Raw genomic sequence first — 16,960 nt, forward strand, 5'->3', positions numbered from 1 at the left:
GCACACACTCCACTTTTTCTCTGTTCTAGCACAGGACCCTTGTTCCTCTCAGCCCTCTGCCCAAATATTCATCTTCTTGACAAAACCTCCTCTATTTAAAACTGCCAACTCTGCCTCTGACAATTCCATCCTGTTTTGTTTTCCTACACAGCACTTACAACTATTCAATAAATTATATTTATTATAATTTCTTTCCAGTAGAAAGAAAGATCTGAGGGTGCTGGGTTTACTCGCCCCTGTGCTTCCAGGGCAAATCAATATTTAATGAATGCATGCATGAAGTGCTTCACCAGTGAATATGCCGTATGAGTAAAATCTGTTAATGTGAAAAGGACAGCAATTCTAGTTACAGAAGCAATGCTTCTATTAACGCAGTGTGTTGTGTGTTAGTCATTCAGTCGTGTCCGACTCTTTGCAACCCCATGGACTGTAGCCCCATCAGGCTTCTCTGTCCAAGGAATTCTCCAGGCAAGAATACGGCAGTGGGTAGCCATTCCCCTCCTGACCCAGGGACTGCACTCTGGTCTCCTGCATTGCAGGGACATTCTTCACTGCCTGAGTCACCACGGAGGTCCACTGATGCACTAGGGAAGGCCAAACACCTTGAGATGAACTGCTTAGATGCTCAATAACTCATCTTGCACTTACTTTCAGCTACAATTTTGAAGACACTGACTCTCCCTCCAGTGTTTATGAAGCTGGTTTTATGGCCCCAAATTATGTTTTTTTTCTGAATTCCATGTATAGCCCACTGTTTTTGTATGTTGAGTTATTTTCAGACTTCTAGTGAATGAAATGGAGAAGGAAATGGCAACCCACTCCAGTATTCTTGCCTGGAGAATCCCAGGGATGGGAGCCTGGTGGGCTGCCATCTATGGGGTCGCACAGAGTTGGACACGACTGACGCGACTTAGCAGCAGCAGCAGTGAATGAAAGAAAGTGAAAAGTGAGCTCCTCCATCCATCCATGGGATCTTCCAGGCAAACGGACTGGAGTGGGTTGCCATTTCCTTCTCCAGGGGGATCCTCCCAACCCAGGGATTGATCCCTGGTCTTCCGCATTGTAGGCAGACGCTTCTACTGTCTGAGCCACCAGGGAAGTCCAGGATTTAGTGAATAGGTGGTGTGAAATACTATCTTTTCCAGTGTGGGCTGCCTAGTCCAGTGCATGGACTCCACAAGCTGTTTCAGCTTCTCAGTTTTTTCCTAACCTTCTACTGTGAAATTCATAAGCTATCTACTATCTATTCATTTCCTTACAACTCTCTTGGCAATGTGATAGTGGTGGTAAAGAAACTGGAACTGGAAGAGGAAAGGAGCAAGCATTAACGCACAAGCTATGCATAAAATCTGAGAGCAGTGGCACCTGAAATGCACCTAAATGTGCGTCTTGGAAAATTTAACAACTCTTATTTGTGCAGGGTTTTAAAATTTACAATTATTTTCATTTACATTATTTCTATCTGACTACAATTGTGTGATGCATCCGTTTCTGAGAATGAACTGACCCTCTGAGACAGGAGAGGTTCTTAAACTTGAATGTCCATCAGAATCAAATAGTTAAGACTTGCTAAAATAGATTCTGGGTCCCCCAGAGTGTAGGGCTGAAGTGGGGCCTGAGACTGTGTAGTTCCAACAACTATATGAGTTCAGGTGAAGCTCATGCTCCTGGTCTGACGACCACTGTTCCGAGAGGTTCTGCCCTGGGGCAAGGATATGAGTGTGCCGGTCATTGGATGGAAAAGCATGGTGTTCTTTTCAATAGGGCAAGTGTGTGTCCAAGGCCCGAACTTCTGAAACAAACTGATGTTATTAGGAGAACTATGAAAAATTTCTTTTTTGCCGCTTTCCAACTTCAGAGGAAAGGAAGGATATGGAAAACCCCTCTGACTAAAGTTTTTACATGAGGGAATGACTAGTTTTCAGCATCAGTACCTCTAATTGGGAGTGGCCATTCCTAGAGCTTAATTTTCCTTTTTCACTCAATCAGATGTACCCTTCCCACACCCTCATCTACCCACATGCCTCTTTCCTAATTACACTGAGATCTCATGAGTTACTACTTTAACCCCCTCCTGTTAGCACTTTCAGAGCCTATAGTTAGGATTTTTCTTCTAAGGCCCAATCCTTCCAGTCCTCAACATTAGACTCACCTAAACATGTTCTCCATTACTTAAACACTAGCTTTTCAAGCTACCTGTAGTGTAGTGGTAAAGATCAGGAGCTGTGGAACCAGACTGAGTTCAAATACAGGCTCTGCCACATACTGACTGTTTAACTCTGGGCAAGTTACTTAGCCTGGCTGGGCCTCAGCTTCCTCCTCTAAAGAATGGGGGTATTGATAACACCTACCTCAGAGCTCCTGTTGGGATTAGTGGGTTTCTACCTGTGAAGCTTATATAACGGTAAGTGTACCGTGGCTCTTGTTATCAGTACCACCTTCATCGTCATCTTGACAATCATCAGCTTTACCCAGGCTGCCACACATTTTTGAGAGAAGAAGTCCTATTACTACAACTTTGCAAATGGAGATATGGGTTCAAAGTAGTAACATTAAATTCCATTTAACAGTAAATTACAATTAATGTGAAAGTAAACAACAGGTGAATTGTCTCATTAATAAATTACTACAATTAAGCACTTAGCATACGTCATGTCTTTTGCTGTATTTTACCTTACTTCATTAGCACAGACCTATACTTTGAGCCATGTAGTAAAGCACCTGTAAGTTCTTTGGGTTCCTCAAATTCAGCATACTAAAAATTGGAACTCCCCTTCTACCTAAACTTGCTTCATCTATATTTTCTACCTCAGTGAATGATATCGTCACCTCCTATCGGCCCAGGTTAGAAACCAAGGGGTCATCCTTAACTCTTCACTTCTCCTCAACTCCTTCTGGCCCACCCCCTTCTCTTCTGCACTCACTGTGTGTTGCTAAACTGAAGATGAAAATTATTGGTAGAGGTAAGTTTTGAAATTACTGCTACTTTGGTCAGTAAGAAATGAAGAAGAAAATACCTATCAGCAAATAAAATCAAAGAATATTCTCTGGGACATGACCCATCCTTTGATTCATCTCACCCAATTCACCTACTGTTTTTGTTCATATTTTCACCTTATCAACTCCTGGGTTATTGCAACCACCTCCAAAATTCCTGTTCTTCATTTTCCTTAATCAAAATTCTACATGACACTCAAACTTCTTTAAAATACACCCGTTGTTCACTGTTTCTTCCATGAGAATGCCCCTTTCCCCACCGAGCAGTTCCATTTCAAATGTTTTTTCCTTATTTAAGAGCTCCTTGCTTCTCTAGTTGAAATCCACTCCTCCATACTCCCAAAAATCTTTATCAATTTCTCTCCATGAAATGTAACCCTTTATAACTTGATATTTAGATGTTTACCTATGTATTTTCCAGGAAAATGACAATAAGTAAATCTGAAGGAATCCGAGGATGAAATTGGGAACCCAACTAATATAAAGGCCTTTTGGAACAGCCTTATTTTTGGCAGTGGTTCTCAAACTTGTCACGTTGGGAACACCTGGGTACCCAGTACCTGGGCCCTATCCCAGAGGTCTTGGGTACAGTCAGGGCACTGAGCATTTTAAAAACTCTCCAGGAGGCTCTGATGTGTAGCCAAGGCTGAGAAGTAGTGGTCTGTGGAGGAATAGAAATAGCTGAGATTAATATAAGAATTTTTAAACAGAAGTAAAGAGCTGGTGGATATCAATAGAGACAACTCAGGGTAGGTGAATGATACTATAGAAAAAAAGTGTGGAAAACAAGGAATTTGGTAGCACTTGGTACACAGAATAAGACTGAAATGTCTTGCAACTGGTTCTAGGTTGAAGCTGGAGAAGATGAGATGGGATGGGAAAGGATGGTTAGGGGCAACTCTGCTTGGAAAGAGAACAAAGAGCAAGTGGTAGGAAGTAAGGTCAAGTGGATTCAAAGAAGGAATGCTGAAGAAGTCGCCATTAAGTTGGGAAGTTTTTAGAACTGACAGAACTTATGTGGCAGCAATGAAAGTGGAAGTGTTAGTCACTCAGTCTTATCTGACTCTTTGTGACCTCATGGACTGTAGCTCACCAGGCTCCTCTATTTGTGGAATTCTCCAGGCAAGAATACTGGAGTGGGCAGCCATTGCCTTCTCCAGTGGATCTTCCCGATCCAGGGACAGAACCTGGGTCTCCTGCATTGCAGGCAGATTCTTTACCGTCTGAGCCACCAAAGCAGCAGCAATAGTGCTGCTGAATTAGGAGATAAATGTTACTGATGTAGGAATGTTCCCACATCAGCTACCCTGGTCGTCAACAATGAGGAGAAAATTTCCTACCAGCAGCTGAAATCAAAGAAAACATCCCAGAGGCCTGACAAAAATGACAGCATAATTGTAAAGACAGGTGTTATAAGCTGTGGTGCTGCTATTAAAAAAAAAAAAAAAAAAAAAAGGGACATTTTGGTTGTGAGGTTATGATATTTGAGCTTAGTATATACATTAAGGAGATCAAACCAGTCAATCCTAAAGACAATCAGTTCTGAATATTCATTGGAAGACTGATGCTGAAGCTCCAATACTTCGGCTACTGGATGCGAAGAGCTGACTCATTAGAAAAGACCCTGATGCTGGGAAAGAGTGAAGGCAGGAGGAGAAAGGGATGACAGAGGATGAGATGGTTGGATGGCATCACCGACTCGATGGACACTGGGTATGAGCAAGCTCTGGGAGATAGTGAAGAACAGGGAAGTCTGGTGGGCCTCAGTCCATTGGGTCACAAAGAGTTGGACACGACTGAGCAACTAAACAACAACAAATATACGCTGAAGTATTATAAAGTGCACAAGTGTTGTAGAGTGTAAATTGTACATACAACTCTAACACCCGTGCCCAGGGACCAGATCATGTCTCTAACTTAAAGTACATTACTCAACCCCTCTTCTCCCCCACAAATTCTAACAGTTTAGAAAACTAGGTATGCATATTTCTGTATTAATAATTATAATAACCCATAATCCTTATTTTTCATTACTAAGAAGTACAAAAACCAAACAAATTCTAAACTATAGAAACTAGAGCTCACGGTAAATGATGGAGAAGGAACTTCACAGTATCAATGTGTGAAGGCTTCCTCTTTAATGCTTCTGCAAACTCTGATCCTTTCTCCCACTTGTTCATGCAAGCTGCTTCAAAAACCAGTGAGTTATGTGATAGAAGAGAACACTTTCATGTGTTTAATGTTCAGTTCAATCACTCAGTCGTGTCCGACTCTTTGCGACCCCATGAATCGCAGCATGCCAGGCCTCCCCATCCATCACCAACTCCTGGAGTTCACCCAAACTCATGTGCATCGAGTCAGTGATGCCATCCAGCCATCTCATCCTCTGTCATCCCCTTCTCCTCCTGCCCCCAATCCCTCCCAGCATCAGGGTCTTTTCCAAAGAGTCAACTCTTCACATGAGGTGGTCAAAGTATTGGAGTTTCAGCTTCAGCATCACTCCTTCCAATGAACACCCAGGACTGATCTCCTTTAGGAAGGACTGGTTGCATCTCCTTGCAGTCCACGAGACTCTCAAGAGTCTTCTCCAACACCACAGTTCCAAAAGCATCAATTCTTTGGCGCTCAGCTTTCTTCACAGTCCAGCTCTCACATCCATACATGACCACTGGAAAAACCATGGCCTTGACTAGACAGACCTTTGTTGACAAAGTAATGTCTCTGCTTTTTAATATGGTATCTAGGTTGCTCATAACTTTCCTTCCAAGGAGTAAGCGTCTTTTAATTTAATGGCTGCAGTCACCATCTGCAGTGATTTTGGAGCCCCACAAAATGAAGTCTGACACTGTTTCCACTGTTTCCCCATCTATTTCCCATGAAGTGATACTAGGCTTAAATACCATCAGAAATGCCAGATCCTGGCTCATTAAATCCTTTGAAATACATTACTGTAAATATTATGACTGACCAACATCTCTCTAAAGGATGACTAGAGTAAATCTATAGCCAAGAAACAGGGATGCATACTATAAACATACTGTGCCTTTTAATAAGAGGCAATACTTATGATTTACTGTATGGGTAAACTCACCTGTAGCTTCACTCAATAAGAGGTCAAAAGTGCTTTAGAATCATTTTCATGTCAGTAACCATTAAGTCCAATTCATCCCTGTAATAAACAAGTGTCATTTTTATAAGGAGTGTCAAACCCCCTACCTAGTGAGGTGAGCATGGGGAGTCAATTACCAGAGACATGCAAAAATATATACAAAGAAGAAATGCAAGGGAAATTCATATGACACTGGTATTAGGGGCAAAATAATTCATATTATGTTCCCATGCCATTATGGTAAAAATACATTTGCATCACTAGGTATAAGAGAAAATGGTATAGCCCAAGGAATCGGTATAAAAAAACTATTACAATGGATAATACCTGACATTTGACACAGCAGTGCTATTTCCAGGTTCTGGTTATTAAACCCAGAGTAAAAGTGGTTTATTGATCTGTTTACAGCATTCTAAAGACAAGGATTAAAACTGCTGTTTTGTTCTGACATATGAAACAGCTAGGCAAAGAAGTCAGGCCGCTGTCTGCCGCCTGCTAGGCACTAAAGCAATCATAGCTCCTGAGTTCCCTGATGGGACCTTTTCCTTCTCTGTTTCAAACTGACTCTATCTTCTAATCAACATCCCTTGAAAATTCTCTAATCAAGATCATAAGCACACCGTGTTCAATGTTTGATGTCCACATTAACAAAGAAATGCTTGATTACAACAGCATATTCACGCCAATTTCTCACACATGAAGGTAAGTCAGATCTAACATGGACAATAATGAATAAAGTGGAGGCAAGGGGGAGAAAGGAGAAAATGTGTGTAGTGGAAAGACGGATAGGACGATTATATCAGTGTGAAGAGCAAACAACAAATTCCTCAGGTGTTAGGTCTAACATGGAACACACACTCCACATGAATTTGCCAGGAGTACACAGAATGGTAATAACCTGAGAACCCTGGGTCTGGGGACTGCCATCACCTGGCCATCTGCCTAGTTTTTTTCTGTCTCAGTTCTCCTTGGTCTTAGAGGAATGTACTTCTTCCTTTAAACAGTCTTCCTTGGCATTGCAGTTAGAATCAACTACTGCTTCCTGCCTGGCTGTGCATTCCGATATTGCTAGCACACAGCAGCTCACAAAATTCCTCTTAATAGAGCTCTCTCTAGGGTTCTACAAGAATTCAAATCCCCGTGTCAGCCTTGGAGAGTTCAAGGCTCTTCTGCAAAATTATCCATGCTAAATTGTGATACTAAATCCTGCCTGGGCTAAAATTTAAACTTTTGTTTTATCAAAGTGATTTGGGATGAAAATTTTCAGGATTAAGTTCCCATTATTTTGTGTGATTTGGATAAACATTCCAGTTTTTCAGATTAACACATAATAATTACATTATTTAAAAAATAATTATTATTCATTTACTCAAATATTTGAGTCAGACATTGTGCTGGATCCTGGGAATACAGAGTGAACAAAACTAACAATCCCAGCAAGTCATAATAACTTCTACATTCTAGTACTTATCTAACAAAATAATCACAGTTAGTGTTTTATTTAATTGCAAAAAATTAACTAGGGAGTGGGGTAGGGCATAAGTGAAACAAACACACTGTAACTAACCACAGGACTTCTTTAAGTCTTTCTATACATTATGAACATGTAACAATTATGATTAGCAATACTCCGTGCTGAAACATCTGCTATTCCCTTAAAGAGTGCTGGTATTTTAACTCTAAAATTCCTATCACCGTATATACACAGATCACATAAAATGTACTAATGGCTTGAACAGAATTATGTGTCAAAACAGTACAATTCCATACAGCAAAAATTTCATGCCAAGAATGAAGAGAACACAACACAATGATTTTCAAGTTAGCATACTGTACTAAAAATATCAAAAGATAAATTTTATTTCTCCCTAGCTTATAAAAATTCATTTATGTTTTTCAAATTTCATTGATGGTTTCTGTATTATAAGGAACATATAAATATATTAACAATTTTCCTACCAAAATAAAGCCCAATATATATGCAAAAAAAATTCAGGAATAAATTTTGTCCTTGGTTGGGAATTCCCTGGCAGTCCCGAGGTTAGGACTTAGTATTTTCACTGTGGTGGCCCGAGTTCAATCTCTGGTCAGGTAATTAAGATCCTGCAAGCCACGTGGGGTGACCAAAAAAAAAAAAAAAATTCATGTGCACATAGAAATAAATGTAAATATTCACAGGAGCAACATACACTGACAAAAAAAATTACATTTAGTAAGGGTGAGAAACAGGAAAAACAAAAACAAAAAAACCCTGCTAGGACTTCTCTTTTTTTCTGAGACTTGACAAATGCAGAAAATTACCAAAGTAACAACAACAACAAAAAAGACACGAAAATCACACTTTGGACAAACTGCTTGTCAGTATTTAGGACCTGATTTCACAAACAGGTTGAATTCAGTTCCTCGAAGGCCATGCGGTCAAGGCGGAGGATGGATGTCCGCTGCTACTGAATTAGACCGGCCGACGTCCTGAGAAGGAAGGGGCTCCACCTCCTCCACGTGCGTTACTTTATCTGACCTTCCTGAAGGAGGAAGTTCATTATTTGTGCCCTCTTCACTAGATGACAGGATATCAGCCAATTCGTTGGACATTAGGACTTGCAAGGGCTCTGTTCCATCTTCAACATCCATCTGAATCCCCAAAGCTTTAAGAATATCACATTTGCACATGGGGCACGTCCCATGGGCTAAGATCCAGGGGTCAATGCAATTCTTGTGGAAAAAATGTTTACAGGTCAGAATACGAATTGTATCATTAGGCTTATAGAGTTCAAAGCAAACTACGCAGCTATCTCCATTGGCGCTTACTTCCTCGTCCCCCTCTTTCAGTATCCGAACCTGAAGCTGGCCAAATGCTTTCCTGAGATCATTTGTTAACCGCTGCCACCTCCGGTTCTGAATCCTTGCTACCCAAACTCTTCGAATATGATAAAAGATGAAATACACTAACGTAGCGGTTGTGACGATCACAAAAGAGACAAAATAGTGATTCATCCAGATGATGTGTTTTCTTCCCACCTCGATCATGACGGTCACATGAACGCCCTTCTGAATTAAATGCAAAATCTCCATGCCTTTTAAGTTACCAATCATCACCACAACAATGTCTTCAAATACCTGATGAGACATGGGAAAGACCTGATTGCCAGTTCCTGGGAAGTTATAGATGATCACTCCACTGGCTCCATTCTCCACCGCCACCTTGATCTTCTGGGTGAAGGTACAGCTTCCCCGTTCAACAAGGGCGAGCCATGTCTGCGAGTTCTTCAACTTCCTGAAACTGGTATTGGGGCTGCAGGCAGTTTGTGTTTTTCCCTCTGGAGGCACGATGACTCCCACCACTCTCTTCAAAGTGGAGCTTCTTCCAAACACGCCAGTCTCCCCCAACTCTGACAACATGCGATTCCCAACATGAAACGATATGTTCATGTAAGCAGTCCACACGGCGCTGGTTCTGCAACAGTGCTGGCTAAGCAGCCAAAGGAAGCTGAATTTCATGAGCCAGGAAGAGGCAGCATTGCTTCTCTGAGTGCCAACCTTGAGTAGATGCATCTCTCTCTCTCTGCTTAAGTGACTGAAGAACCAACCCAACAAAAAGATGTGGTTTCCACATCTGTTGACGATCAATGTAAACTATTAAAATAGAAAATACCTTCTGGGTGAAAACAAGTTCCACTGTCTTCCAGCATGTTTTTGTAAGAAATTCTTAAAGAAGTTTTATGAGTTTTGGATTTTTTTTTTTTTTAAGAGAGAGAAAGAGGAAAACTTTAGATTGAAAAACAAAAATCCAAGTCTCACTACTGTAACTCTAGATACTGTTTACTGTTGGGTGATATGATTATGACATAAAAGACAACACAGCCAATTAGGTAAGAGCTTAGAGCATGCTGTGTATTTATTGGTTGAATGCTTTGAAAGCTGCTATGGGTAATTTCAATGTTACAGGACAGATTCAGCCCTTGAGTTACATGTTATGTTACCAGGTATCACATTAAACTAAAAAATATAAAAATTATATAATGCATGTATTTTAAAACCTGAATACACATGCAAGAAAAACCATACAATTAACACTTTCCTTCACAGTTAGTGAAGTAAATATCTGTTACAAAATGCCAAGTTTTAACCATGAATGTTAATTAAAAATTAGCACTATGACTAGATATGGGGTAGAAGTAGTGAATAACACTGTTTTTAACTCACGTTTTCACTATACAATATATTTTTTTAATCTAGCATGTAAAATTTTGAACTTTATTTAACAAAGCTTGGTCAGAAGTTTGTTGGATCCATTTGGTTTTAATTTTTAAAAGCAGGGTATCCCATTCAATTTCTTCAGCCTCACTACCCTCACTTTTGGCAGCACTAAAGACAGAAAAGACCAATGTCATTTCTCTGCAGACCTTGACATCTGTTAGTAGCTTAACAACATTTTGAGGAAAGAGGAGGACAAGTGTAGGGGAAAAGATTAAATATAGCAATATTAGTTTACCACAGTTTACTCTGAACAAAAATGCAGCTATAGATTTTAGAAAGACAAACTTTGAGGTCCTCACTTAAATTTAACCACTGACATCAGTGACTGTTAAAGGTCATAGAATCTTTTAACAAAATGTTTGCCTAAATCAGCAAACATCCTTGGTAGAAGACCCCACATACACTGTTAGTTCTGCCTGTATTTTTGCTACACTTAGGCCAAAAGCACAATATAACTTCAAAGCCAAAAGAATGACATGTGAACTAACAGGCATGGGCACTCATTGGAACTGCCATACACTTTCTTGGGAGAATTCCCCAGTGGTTCTTATTTACCAGCTAGGAAGCCAAAGCCAAGAACTTTGACCTTGTACATAAGTGTCTCTGACCTCTATGCATAGGATACTAAGAGATACTTCAGGTTTCGTCTTGCCAGAACTACAGAGGCTAGTGTATTCTTCTGAAATATCAATTAGCATCATGACAACGTGAAGTAGGAAAGACAAAGGAAAGAAGATTTCTATGGGCCCATCAAAAGCAGCATTAAAAGAAAAACACTGATGCGGCGACACCTTCAGCTCACAGAGGTCCATGTTCTTTCCCAAAGGCTGATAATATGATTTGCACACACACACTCTTCAAAACAGACAGTGAGTTACACAGTGTGTTGACTCACAGAGTACCATCTGAGTTGGACATCAATGCTTTTGCATATTATCCAGATTTTCATCAAAGCAACAAAACCCACATCTTTAGGCCTCTTACTGTTACACAGGTATCTACCAGGAAAAAAAAAAAAAAAAGGGTAAGAGATACAATTTTGAAAAGCAACTGAACAAAATTTTACTTCTCCTGTAGGTCTATATGTTCAAAATGTCCCAAATAAAGACATACTACCATTTAGTATGTCCTAGAGTCAATTCTAGAAGGAAAACCTACAACCATAGTTGATACATTATGCTAGGATTTAAAGGGCTCTGGCAAACAAAGGTGAATGTTTTAAAATATATAATGCTGCCCTAAATGAGGCCTATAATTTAAAATATTTTTAGATACATAAAAGTTCTAGCATCTAAAATAATTATTCAGAACACATTTCCTTCCCAGTCAGTAGATTTGGCAACCAGATTTCCTGGGTATTAATAAAATTAACTGTGGAAAATTAAATCAACATCTCAGTCTATAATTAAGTTTACTGAACAGAAGTATTATTAGATACCAAAAATTAAACATATGGAAGCAAAGTATAAAAATTAGTATAAAGAAACTTTAAAATATTATGACTAATTCTCCATGGCATCAATATCACAATCATTGTAATTTGAAAATCAAGGCTTAATATATGCTAAAGTCCTTACTTAGATAAGGACAAAAATGTATACCGAAACACTAGAAAAACAACAAGTTCAAATAGCTGGACATGAGACGGAGTTTTATTTTTAAAACACACAAATTTCACCCTCTTTAGTACTTGTGTAGAGAAGTTGCAGTTGAATTTTCTCCCTACATAAAGTGCTAAAAGAGAACTCATCTTAACTTTAACCACTGGAAAGACTCAGTTACATCTTCAGGAGATGCTCTGGGTTTCTTACGTTTGCAGAATGTCACACTTGCACATGGGGCATGTCCTATGGGCTAAAAGCCAAGGGTCGATGCACGCCTTGTGGAAAATATGTTTGCATGTTAAAATACGTACTACATCTTGAGGCTTGTAAATGTCGAAGCAAACAACACAATTGTCTTCATCTGGCTCTAGCTCCTTGTCCCCTTCTTGGAGCACTCGCAGCTGAAGCTTCCCAATGGCCTTCCGCACATCCGCCTTTAGCTGCCTTCGCCTCCTGGTGGGGGAGTTGGGCCCTCGCGGTCTCCAGGCACAGTACAGGAACAGATAGGCCGCTGTCGCAGTCAGGAAGGTGAACAGAGACATGACGTAATGGCTCAGCCAGGGCATGTGCATTCTGCCCACTTCAATGATGATCTTCACATAGACTCCTTTCTGAATCAAGTGCAACAGTTCCATGCCTTTCAGGTTGCCTATCATCACAGCAACTATATTTTCCGTTCCCTGGTGAGACATGGGGAATACCTTGTTGCCTGTACCTGGGTAGTTATAGATGATCACCCCGTTTGCTCCCTTCTCTGCGGCCACGTTGATTTTGTGTGTGAAGGTACAGCCACCCCGTTCAATGAGGGCCAGCCAAGGGTCTGCTTGCCCAGGCCTGCTGAAGTTGGTCATAGGGTTACAAGCATTCTGATTCCATCCTTCGGGAAGTACCACCACACCAGACACCCTTTCCAGAGGAGAATGATTCCCGAACACTCCACTCTCTCCCAATTCTGAGATGAGGCGATTTCCTACCTGAAAGGTTATATTCAGGTGGGCTGTCCAAATGGCTTTTCCTTTTGAGTCAGGAAGGCTTAGTAGTAGAAAGATGCCAAGCCTCCACAGTCGAGATGAAGCAGAACTGTGAGCTGAAGAAGTAATTCTAAGTAGGCTCATTCCTTCACTTGCCTATTAACAGACAAACGTGAAAAATACAGTAGCATCCGTTGTAGAAGAAAGTAAGGAAGTTAGCTTCAAGGGTTGGTAGGAGATAAATAAAGCACAGGAATGGAAAAGGTCTGCATGGATCAAAGGTATCTTGCTCCTTCCAGCATTTTTATTTTTGGTAGATTATCTTTCTCATAATGAAACAGAATAACAGAATTTGTTATTAGCACAATGTGATTTCAAGAAAACTGTGACTTCCTAATGGGGGAAATTGTGACATCAGAGCCAGTTAAGCCAATCCGAGAGTTTATACGAATGCACTGCATACTGAAATCCTATTGGCCAAAAAGTTAGGCAGCCATGACTCATAACATATGCTAATGTGAATAAACTCTAAAGCAAAAAACAGATAATTTTTTAAATACCTGAGTTTCTTTCCTAGTTCTGGATAGACGGAAAAGCTGCCTAAACACTTTTTCCTCATTGTTTTCCCATCTGTGAGGCAAAACAGAAATCATTCATATACAAGTGCACGTTTCTGGCCAGTTATTAGTTCTCAGGTATGGTTTCATGCTCCCCAATATGCCAGTCAGTCCATGGGAAGCGGAAACGAATCATTCCCTCTGTCTTCCAACATTAAATGCTCATCCCAGGTCTAAAGATTCAACATGAGGGGAATGCAAACTGACATTTATCAACACTGACAAAATGAAGCCTTACCAAGAGGACGGTTATCATCGTATCAGAGGCTTTTGTTAAACATGCAATTATATAACAACTGAAGACAGGATTTTAAAAACAATGCAATTTAGCTTGCTAAAGATCAGTTGTTGATCTTGAAAGCTGAAGGAATTTAAGCAGTAACTATATTTTAGCTCAAAACATCTCAAATCTAAAGGCTCTTCATATGGTTGAAAAGACCAACTTGAAAAACTTAGTATTAATAATTCATTGTCTCTCTCTCATTGTATGATGAATTGCTTAGGCAACAAACAGCAGCCAGAACTTCCTCCCTCTCTTAGGACAAACGCACCTGTAAGAAACAATTTTTTACCCCCAACATAGCAGTTCTCAAGTGGGGGATAATTTTGTCTCCCAAGAAATATTTAGCTGTTTCTGGAGACACTCTGGACTGTCACAGTGGGAGAGAACTAGGGGGATACTGCTGGATATTCTACCATGCACAAAACAGCTCTGAGCAGGAAGTAATTACCTGACCCAAAATGTCGATAACAGCCTTGGGAGGGAGGACTCATCCCCAAATTCACTTGTCCCCGAGAAATCAGGTCTGAGCTCTTATCATGAAGTTTATAATTGGCAATACATCCAATAAGGAGGAGTCCCCAGCCTGTCTCCATTTCCTGATCTCTTTGAGATAGAAATAGCAGACACTTGCACAAGTGCCTATGATCCCATGAAGCCTGATTCAAAACTGCATCCATTTTATCAGGACCATATGTAGGGGTCTTCTATCCTGGGGCCAGGATGTCTGAACACGAAAGAAGGGAAGTTGGGCAGTGGGGGTGGGGGGAGGAGTGGAAATCAAATGACTGATGTTACTCTCTATTAGACCATTTATTCAATATCTAACCTTTCTATCTTTTTAACATCCAAGAATTAAAGAGGCTTTCATTAGCCTGCCTACAAAGTTCAACCAAAGGAGACTGAAATATACAAAGGTTGGTTCATCCCATGCTCCAAATATCCCTGCCTGCCCTTCCACTTTGCCACCCTACCTCTAAGTATAGTAAGTTGATTTTTCTCATCTACAGGCTCATTTCATCACCCCCAGGCCAGCTACTGTTGTTCCAGGTTTCAACAGGAAGAATGACTGATCACATTCAGAGGCAGAGAGAGACTGTTCTCACATCTCTCCATAGAAGAGCAAGGCAATTTTATTTTCCAGAAACATAACTAGACTTCCTTCAACATCTCCTTGGGTAGCAGTGCTTTAGAAAACACATGTTGAATGGACCCACTGGTAATCAGGGTAGAATTATCATGTTTGGCTCAGGTTAACCATGATTTATCCTGCTAAGGGAAAACCCCTCCCCTGATTGAGCACATGGCAGGAGGGAACATGGAGTTAGCGTCCTGCCACCAAAGGGAACGGGTACAAATTGGAAGGTGAGTAGGTAAACAAAGTTCCTGAGATTTACCCAACGGAATTATACCTACATAACCACTAACCATGACAAACATAATATTCACTACACACAAGGTACTGATATGAGCCAGAGCCTATGTCACCAGGGACACGGCACCGTGCTGTTCTCAGGGGGTCATCATCTAAGTGGCAGAAAACAGTTATACACCAATTAGGTACATGCATGTATATATCCTAATTTCTAGGTTCCAATTAAGTTCAAGAAGGTTGTAATTTTCATTAACCTGGTGGAGAGAAATCGCCTGATCTCTGTCCCTCCGCTATTCATCAACCTCTCAAGAATGCTCAAACATCCAGAAATCTCGACTTTGATAAGAAAAATAGCTAAATATTATCTGGGCAATACTGTGTGAATGTATCTCTAGATGCAGAGGATACTGAAGAAGCTTCAATAAACTACCTCACAAGTTGCTTTATCCAGGTATTATTAGAGATCTCTAGGAGTCCACAAAACACACTGGATTTGCTTTTAATCTTGAGAATAACAACTGGATAGGGTTTCTGTGAGTAATTAAATGCATCATAATGGGATTTAGCAGGACCAGAATACTGACTCCACGTAGACTGAGAACAAGAAAAAGCAAGTAAGGCTAGTGATAAATACTTTCTGAAAGAGGTATTTTTATTTCTAAAGAATTCTAATGGCAAAATTAGTTTAAGATGTTATTACATTTGATTGCAAATTGGTAAATCCTTACATTTTTTTCAAACTTTCTCCCATAAATTAATCACTACTGCTGCATATTCTCTCAGACACATGCAATTAAAAAATTTTCACATACAAATACATTTTACACTTATTTCTGAACCCATAAAAGAGCTCTGAATATGCTAAAATGGAATACAGCAAATTTAAAAAATAATATATGAGCTTTTGAATTACCTTGACAGTCACACACTATACTAGGGGGCAGATACAGATGTGTGAAAGTTACAAAATTTACTCCTACTCCTGCTCCTCATTCACTGGAAACTTGGGCAAACTCCAGGAGATGGTATGGGACAGAGGCCTGGCGTGCTGCAGTCCATGGGATCACAAAGAATCGGACGCAACTTGGTGACCAAACAACAGAAACGCCTCATTCATTATTTTTTATATTAAACAATATAATAACTTTCAATATCACTAAAAGCTCTGGTAACTAAATATATCAGAAAGAAAGAACAGCCAAAACAGACATTTTAAATTACCATCTCACTAGCCATCACTTCTTCGCTATGTCAGCCAGGATTCTTCTCTATTGTCTGCACTCCGAACAGTGAGATGCATGAGAAAAGGGTGACTTGTCTAAGAGCTCCCAGGAGCCCAAAGCTCCAAGAAGCCTTTATATTAGAGAAAGGGGATTCTCACTAGCGTTTCTCAAACACCTAACACAACACCCTGCCTCAAAGGAGTCTGTTCAAAAGAATGATCAACATGGTCAGATTTACCACATGTGAGTGGGTACTTTTCACTGCCTTCATCATCATCATTCCACAGTCTAGAATTTGGCAACAGCATCTCATCTCCAGCAATATTTTGCTCACCTTGAATTCGTTCTGTTGACAGAGAAACCTACAGAAACAGTAATGAAGTTCACGATGGCATTCCTATTTGTCTAAAATCTTAGATGGCTCCCTCTATCCAAAGAATAACATCCAAGCTTCAAGAAACACCAACAGACACTTCTCCAGCCTGGTCCTCTCTCCTTCAATTCAACCTCATTTCCCACTATTATCA

General features: G+C 40.2%; 2 protein-coding genes across 9 annotated transcripts in view; both read right to left on the reverse strand.

The window, feature by feature from the left end:
* CADPS2 (calcium dependent secretion activator 2) overlaps positions 1–16,960 on the reverse strand; it is a 555,077-nt gene that overhangs the window by 358,503 nt on the left and 179,614 nt on the right. Inside the window, exon 3 of one of the 8 annotated variants that reach the window (XM_061165701.1) lies at positions 12,128–13,094. The exons of the other annotated variants lie outside the window; for them this stretch is intronic. Within the exon in view, the coding sequence (XP_061021684.1) occupies positions 12,171–13,094 (924 nt within the window). The 3' untranslated portion in view covers positions 12,128–12,170. Of the gene's footprint in view, positions 1–12,127; positions 13,095–16,960 lie in introns of those variants that run through there. 8 annotated transcript variants of the gene reach the window in all.
* On the reverse strand, positions 8,525–9,658 carry RNF133 (ring finger protein 133). The gene has a single exon (XM_061166270.1). The coding sequence runs from the start codon at positions 9,656–9,658 to the stop codon at positions 8,525–8,527; it is 1,134 nt and encodes a 377-aa protein (XP_061022253.1).

This window comes from Dama dama, chromosome 18 (genome assembly GCF_033118175.1).
Source record: "Dama dama isolate Ldn47 chromosome 18, ASM3311817v1, whole genome shotgun sequence".
Taxonomy (NCBI): Eukaryota; Metazoa; Chordata; class Mammalia; order Artiodactyla; family Cervidae; genus Dama; species Dama dama.

Coding starts and splice junctions, on each gene's coding strand:
- RNF133 (XM_061166270.1), bottom strand. CDS start 9,658: ATGCATCTACTCAAGGTTGGCACTCAGAGAAGCAATGCTGCCTCTTCC.